Here is an 8,110-nt window from a genome sequence, read left to right as displayed (position 1 = left end):
CACAAGAAGTATCGGTACCTAGTCAAGATTTGACAATGGTATTTCAACTTAATAAAAATAAGCACATGAGGATGACTATACTACACACCTGATGACCAGAAAATGATGTAAAGTGTATTGTCTTACATTTCATTACCTAATTTCTTCAAGCACAAGCATTAGTTGTATCATTAAACATTATATTTTTCCAGACCCGAGTTCGAGATAAATTCGAGATCAAAAATTGAAACGATCCATATTCACTCAAACTTATTCTTTTTGTGGTATTAGTGAATGGTAGTATATAGGAAGCTCGTATGTACTCTTGAAAAGAAAAGAATATATCGAGAGGTATACCTTAATATCATAAGTTTGGTACCATTGCCCTGTTACCTGTATTCAGTGTATTCTAGAACATAAAACAATAAAAATAAATCTATGCACCTGTAGTTTAAAGCAGTAATCATCATTGGGTATGTTTCAATATATATTTCACAACTTAAATCTTTCATTTACATAAAATTAGTTATTATCACTTCAGGGAAATTATAAAATGTCATAATTATAAGTAACAGTTTAAGAGACAAAATATAAAGTTTTCTAGTTCTATTTGTACAATAACTTTTACAAAATTACTGTAATTTTAAATAAATGCATCTATAATCACAGTTTTATGTTATCTGGAAACTTAAATGTAGACACACAAGCAAACATGCACGCACAAAGACACTCATTAATGTATAACATTAAAATGTGTTCCAGAAATGTGAATAAGTTTCAGAGTATGTTATATTACATTCATGAAACAAACAGAAAATCTAATGGAGAGCTAGAAATAGACACTGTAGGGCCAATTTATAATGTCAATTTTCATTCACGTTACCTAGCCGGAATTTTAACATAACCAATGATACTTTTTTGTTTAGCTTGGCTGATGAATTGTATATGCTTTAAATTGAATAGTAATCTGTATAGCTCAACTAATGAATTGTTTATGCTTATAATTTGAAGTAATCTGCATGATATGCATCATCAATAACTTGCTATGTATTATATTTTATAGCTCAACTGATGAATAATTGTAAATTTGTTGCTGTTTTACTGTATATTTTTTGTAGAGCCACCAAAGTAGTTCAGTCAGCAGACTCGCTAGCCTGCTGATCTGGAGCTGCAGTTGGGCTTGGGTTAGATCCCTGTTTGATCTGATTACTTGTTTGGATTTTTTCCGAGGTTTTCCCCAACCATAAGGCAAATGCCAGGTAATATATGACGACTTCTAGGCCTCGTCTCACTTCAGCTCGCCAAAAAATTTCAATCTTATAAAATTTTGACTTGTTCCACATTTTTAAGCTTCAATGCTAATGTAAGATCTATAGAATACAATAAATGAAATGAAAAAAAAGTTATAGTCAATTGCTTTCTCCATAATGTGTGACGTAAGAGAATGAAAGTGTGGCAGAGATAGTAGTCCTAACAAGCAGCTCATGGTTTAGATATCAAAAAAAATATACTGATCAAAATAACAGAGGTTACTGGAATTAATTTACATTTATATAATATGCCCAGTGGCGGCTCCTGCGTATTTCTTAAGAGGAGGAAAGAAGGTAACAGGACGAAATGACACCTTCTTGAATGAAACATGCTACAAATTAGCCAACATGCACACATGTAAGACCAGGTAGTGTTGGGGTTGGCCTTCCCTTCTGTATAGAAATAATCTGTTCTTGTAAACTGAGTTTCCTAAATTTTCCATATTGTATAATGTTTTCACTTCCATTCATTGTTGAATAATTGCACAAATTAACAATTACAAGGAAATTCACCTCGCAGCATTTTTCGAGCACACTACAGCATCACACGTGTTGCAAGAGACTATAGCTACTAACACGTAATCGGAACCGCTGAAATGGGAATGGGAAATAATCTGAGGAAAGCGAGAACACTGCACCCACCCACAGGGTCTGTGTTGCCACATGTACATTTTACAAGTTCAGTATCACATGATTTTGAAGAATATCAGTTCTTGTAAAGTCATACTACCATTATTGTTCAAAGTTGCCGGTGGCCAATTTTTTATGTTAAAAATAATGTAGTTTGGAGTACCTGCTTTCAATTTCAAATATATTTGTACAAAACTGACAACTTGGTTGTTGCCCTATCTAGTACACAATGAATGGAAGTGAATTTCAGGGGCCAAAAAGATCTGCAATACTAATGTAAAACTATTTCATCTTTGTTTTATATAAACCCAACTTTAACTTTCAAATATCCTTTAAAGTTTCAAACCATGAATAATAGCCTATATAAAGTGCAATGAATAATATTTTTGATTTATAATTTAAAATAAAAAGTTTATATGGTGTCTTTCATAGCGTTGCGTTAAAACTGTTTTATTGTGCCTCCTCCTAGATGCGTTATAGTCTGGTTGAATGCAAGATCGTTAGATGGCAGCGGTAGCGAGTTTGCTGCACGACCAGTCAGTTTCTATTTCCTGCCCATGCGCTGATTCAGAGGAGGATCTCCTCCCTCTCGTTCATTTACTCTCTTTAAAACTCTGCTTCTTTCTCTGGCTGCTAGTGCGCTGTTGTCTATGTGTGCTAACTGCAGTAAAGGAGGAATGGATTGACTTTCCTCTACACAAACAATCTCGCATCTTTCTCACAGTTTTCTAGCAGCACATGAGCGCGCATCATTTAAAACTCGATCAACCGTGGTTTTCTTATAGGTGTGAACTTAAAAATTATCGAATCTTCCTTGAATTTCAAGGCACATATTTTATTTGGTATTTACTTTCAAAAGAAGAAAAATGTGAGGAGGACGTTCCTCCCTTCCCTCCCCCGAGGAACTGCCACTGAATATGCCGTTCATTTTACGTATATGCTGTGAGAAAGAACTCAACCATTGTATGAATTCCCTTAGACTTCGGAATTTCGTTCAGAGTCTCAATAAGGCTAGTTGTAAACATATTGATGTAGTTTGAAAATAAAAGGATAAGACTTCATTAAGTTATTAAGGGTTTAAGACTGTATGCTAGCCACAATACTTAACACGTCTTTAACGATTCCTAAAACAATTTGATTGGAACAAGAAATGCTGTCATGTGGGATTCATAATTGAATAAGATAAATCCATGGTAATTCTCGAGGATGACCACTCCAAGATTTTCTAACTTTTTTTTTATAAACGACGATTTTATGCTCGAGTTTCTAAAGGTAATACAAAAAAAATTCGGAAACCCATAATTTTGACTAACCTAACCTTAACTTAACTAACTGTAACTAACCCAAGCTAAACTAAGCTAACCAACCTAAGCTAACCTAAACATTAATTCTGAAAGAAAACTTCTGAGCATGTATAATTATTATATATTAAATTTGTATCATTTATATGCACAGATTGTTGCTGGTGGATTATGGTTTTACATGTTTTAGATTTTTTAAGTTTTACGTAGTTTTGGACGGTAGCATAATGTTATGTTTGTTGGTAGACAATGTTTAGCCTACTGCTTGATGGCGATCGGAGTAGTTTAGGTTAGGTTAGATTAGGTTAAGTTAAGTAGGATTGGATTAGATTTTTATTAGCCATTGGGATACACTTATTCATGGCATCATCACGTGTCCATTAATCTAACAATGATACAATAGGCAACATGATGGTGATACACATGGCAAGAAGCTAATAGAAAGACATGATGAATGGAGTTTTAACAATAAATATCAAGAGAAACACAAAGCAAATGAAGATAAATTATAAGATTCTAATTTGGAGACTAGAATAAGAAAATGAAACATTACAATCAAAGTAATATTTGATAATTAAGATAAGTAAAGATGGAAATCACGAGGCAGAACAAAATGGAAAAAGTCAAGTCTAGCAATAATATCAAAAAATTTTCTGTGGAACAAAATATTACAGCTAAAACCATACATTTACAATGTAATCAGTGGAAAGTTCCCTTATTAGAAGTACAGTACTGGTTCTGGTACCCATAAATTTCCAAAATAACTTAATTGAGTTCAATTGTTTGAACTTCTCACTCTTCCTTATATTCTGAATGCTGTAATGTAGAAGATTCCATGACAAATGGGATACCTACATGATATATTTTCCAAGAAGCATGAATATGACTTAAGAATCTGATGGAGCCACTGGCTTAGCTCAGTCAGCAGAGGCGCTTACATTCTGATCCGGAGTTGCACTCAGGTATGGGTTCGATTCCCGCTTAGACTGATTACCTGGTTGGTTTTTTCTTAGGCTTTCCTCAACCATAAGGCGAATGCCAGGTAATCAACAGCGAATCCTCGGTTTCATCTCGCCAATTACCATCTCTCTATCTCCAATTCCATTGCGCTAAATAACCTAGTAGTTGATACAGCAATGTTAAATAACCGACCAAAATTAAAGAAAGAATCTGACAGAATAACAGCTGCCTATATGGTTGTATGAACCAATCACTATAACTATAATATGAAATTTCAGGTAGATAATTCAGACAAGATTAGAGCATGAATTAAGATGTTTTATAAACTAAATATGCAGTAGTTTCAAGAAGTTTTCACGCTTAGCAATGAAAATATTAAGGAAAAATATAGGTAAAAGCTGATTTAAGATAAATACATTTCCTTAAATATTTTAATATAGTAGGCCTATTGTTACCATAACAAAAATAAATTGTTAAATCTCCTTTTGAATTCTGTGAAATACCGATACTGTACTAATAATTTGTACGATAAAATTAAAAGAATGACAAGCAATAGTCTTCCGCAGAAGAAGAAGAAGAAGAAGAAGAAGAAGAAGAAGAAGAAGAAGAAGAAGAAGAAGATAGAAAGGAAAAGACTCAAAATTACTAAAAATTACTTGGATGCAGGAACAGCACACAAGATGCAAGAGAGGAGACAAGAAAAAGAGGTTGGAGAGACTGAGAGAAGAAATAAAGCTTGTGTTGTTTAAGATGCAACATTACACGATATCCAGATTCTATGTCGAACTATAAAACTATATTACAGTAAAAATTGTATATTTTGTTGCAGTATTGTAGGAAAAATGTTAGTTAAATTATTTTGTATTAATGATTTCTCCTTCGTGTGTGCACACATGATGTTAAGGGTTTATTTTTAATACCATCTTTGTACCACATTTAGATGACAAATATTGTAAATAAATTAGAGTATTTTTTATTTAGAAAAATATTTATTTCTTTTATAAATTTTAACAATTTTTTGTGATGAAGACCTAAATCTTTTATTCCTGCATATGTAACGATATATTTGACTCCAGAATTTTGGATACCAGTGCTTGTTTGCAGTAGCCACTACAATATTTCACTTTTCTAACTAAATTTTGAAATATTAGAATATACGGTATTCAATATCATCATAATACAATTATTTGTTTCTTTGACTTTCAGAAGGGAGTATATCACATTGGTTGCCCTTCATGATACTAAATAATACTTATTAATAAATATAGAAACTTTATCTAATGAAGGACTGAAATACAATTCTTTTGGTCATATCATCATGTAATTGGTATTCACATACTTACTGAGGAGTAGCCTAAATAATTATATAATACATTTTCCAGCAAGCTTACACAGACTAGTTTTCAAGCACCACTTTTAACATGTAAACTGTACAGACAGAAAAAAAAAAGAACTGCTATTGTCTATTTATAGTTGACTTAGATTAATCTGACAATGAGAACACATTTTCTAAGATATGAATTACATAATGGCACAGTATTATCACAAGCAGCATATACATTATCTTACAGTAGGCCAGCATAAGAGTACATTAAAGCAGTTGTGATATTCAGCTGGTTCGTACGAACCGGTTGTTAAATTTATTTATAAGTTCGGCGAACTTTTCAGTTTGTGGGTAGACCAGAGTAGGCCTAATTGTAAACAGGGGCTAATTGTAAACAAATGCTGTGAGAAATACAAAACTGTCAATATAACAATTTTAATTCGGGGAATATTTAAATTAACATGTTGGCTAATTTACAGAGCAGTTTGGCGCCAAATAAGAGTTACTGTTTAGTTGTGAACGAATGTTTTGTAAGAGTCTACAAAGAAAGTTGAGAAAGAATTTTGATTCAACTTCATATTTGGCTTTGTAAGTAAACATACACTGCTATTTTTTAAGAATATGTTGTCTTTATGGGTAATGTATAGTAGTTAACATTTATTACAATGGTTTTGAGATCTCCCATAACCTCAGTTTATTAAATTATGACGCGTTTACAGTTGCGTCATAGTTTTAATTGCTTGGGGGTAATTGTAAACATGTTTTACTATGGTTGCATTTCATACTTTTCAGTAATCAAAATGCCAAGAGACCCCTACCAAACTACACTGTAGAGGATTTAGAGAGAGTTGTCACAGATGTAAAAAATGGTACAGTAACTACATTTATCGTGAAGCTCAGGAGAGGTACTGAGTTCCTATATCCATCATATACTATAATGGGTTAAAGGGACGAAATGTACCAGTGATCAAAATTGGAGCTGGAAGGAGTACAGTGCTTTCTTCTGAAACATAACAAAAAATGTTCAGTGTCTGATGGTCCATGCAAAAATTGGTGTTTACAATTACTCCCCTCTCAGAGGGGTAAATGTAAACAGGTGGGGGTAAATGTAAACTAGCAACTAAAAGATGAAAAAAGGCAACCTTATTATTTTAAACCCATTTTCAGGTAAAAGAAAGATCTAAAATAATACAATTTTTCTTTGTCATGCTTACCGTTACTGACGGTTGTGTAATGTTGAAATACATTTGAAATCAGTGAAAAGTGTTTACAATTACCCTGGTCTACCCTAAATTTGCAATTACCATGGACATATATCGTATATATTTAACATAGGTACACATGAGAGAAGTGGTTGTTAAACTTTTTGAATATCACCAAGTGCAAATGTATTTTCCACTATGTTGCAAGATATAATGTGACTATTTTATAAATGTATCGTCTGTATTTAAAAAGAATAATAGAAAACAGCTGTGATACATGTTTGAAATACATTTTCATTAAGTAGTATGAACTCTTTTTACCGTAGTAGGGCCTACTTACATTAAAAATAAAATGTAATTACTTGTATAAAACATACGTTCTATTTAGCAGTACCAAGTGATGGAACTTGACAGGTAAATGGAAAATTTGCAAGTGTCATCAAAGGTTGTCACGTGTAATAGACGTGTCCCTCCCATATTGGTTTCTTTACTGTGCACTCTTTGCATAGTAGAGGTTACAGTACTTTCTTCCTCCTCTCTTTGAAGTTACTCATTTGATCACTCTGCAATTCGTACATTTTTAAAGATTGGTAACCAGATACTACAGTCGTTCAAAACCAGACAATATGCCAAGAAACATACCTTAGGAAAACATTTTGGCAGCCTAGTATTGAAGTGTTTCTATGACAACTGTATGACCTTTCATGTTTGTTCTTATCATACCATCGAAACTTCCCAGTTTCAACGTTAGGAATTTGTATTCAAGATCTACTGAATTCTGTAATCATATGGTTGTTTAGCATATTACGATTTAACTTGTAAGCAGCCATTTTGTTGAATTTATAAGAATTCAGATATTAAAGTTCTGTAAATTCTTATTTTATATAACATCTCAGTAAAGTGGAGAAGAAATATTACAATTTTTCAATGTTGCTGCATTCTTAAACACTCACGAGAGCTTAGCAATACTGCAAATGACCCCAAAAACAGTGAATTACATCTTTGGGAAGATATTTAAGACATTTTGTTTTTAGTATCTGCAATATAACTTGCAGTCATGGCTGTTGTTAAATTGCCAGATTGCAAAAACTGCAAACTTTTTAACTTAGAAATTACATCTCATCTAATGATAGTTTCATCTTGCTTTACTAGGTTCCCGGAGAGTTAAGATGTGTGTTAGATGAAACGCTTAGTGTTCCTGTGGTCGCAGAGGAATAGTTTTTGTCAGTTGCTGTACCTGAGTCCCTGGACCTGCTCTTGCTTGAACTTGTCATTGTTCTTGTAGCAGAACTTGAACTTGTCATGAGGAATCCTAAAATACAGACACAGAATATCAGTTCTTCACTTTCTAATAAACTTCTGGTACTTGTACATCAAATATACATTATATAAGGTTTTGTAATG

General features: G+C 32.8%; 1 protein-coding gene across 1 annotated transcript in view; it reads right to left on the bottom strand.

Annotated features, from left to right (window-relative positions):
* Positions 1–453: 453 nt before the first annotated feature.
* The window catches only part of LOC138703422 (uncharacterized), a 203,854-nt gene continuing 196,197 nt past the window's right edge, over positions 454–8,110 (bottom strand). Inside the window, exon 11 of the mRNA XM_069831268.1 lies at positions 454–8,018. Coding sequence (XP_069687369.1) covers positions 7,855–8,018 — 164 coding nt within the window. The 3' untranslated portion in view covers positions 454–7,854. The remainder of the gene's footprint in view (positions 8,019–8,110) is intronic.

The sequence above is a fragment of the Periplaneta americana genome, chromosome 7 (assembly GCF_040183065.1).
Source record: "Periplaneta americana isolate PAMFEO1 chromosome 7, P.americana_PAMFEO1_priV1, whole genome shotgun sequence".
In the NCBI taxonomy this organism is placed as follows: domain Eukaryota; kingdom Metazoa; phylum Arthropoda; class Insecta; order Blattodea; family Blattidae; genus Periplaneta; species Periplaneta americana.
The sequence above is the reverse complement of the archived record's forward strand: the minus strand, read 5'-3'. Positions and strand labels throughout refer to the sequence as shown.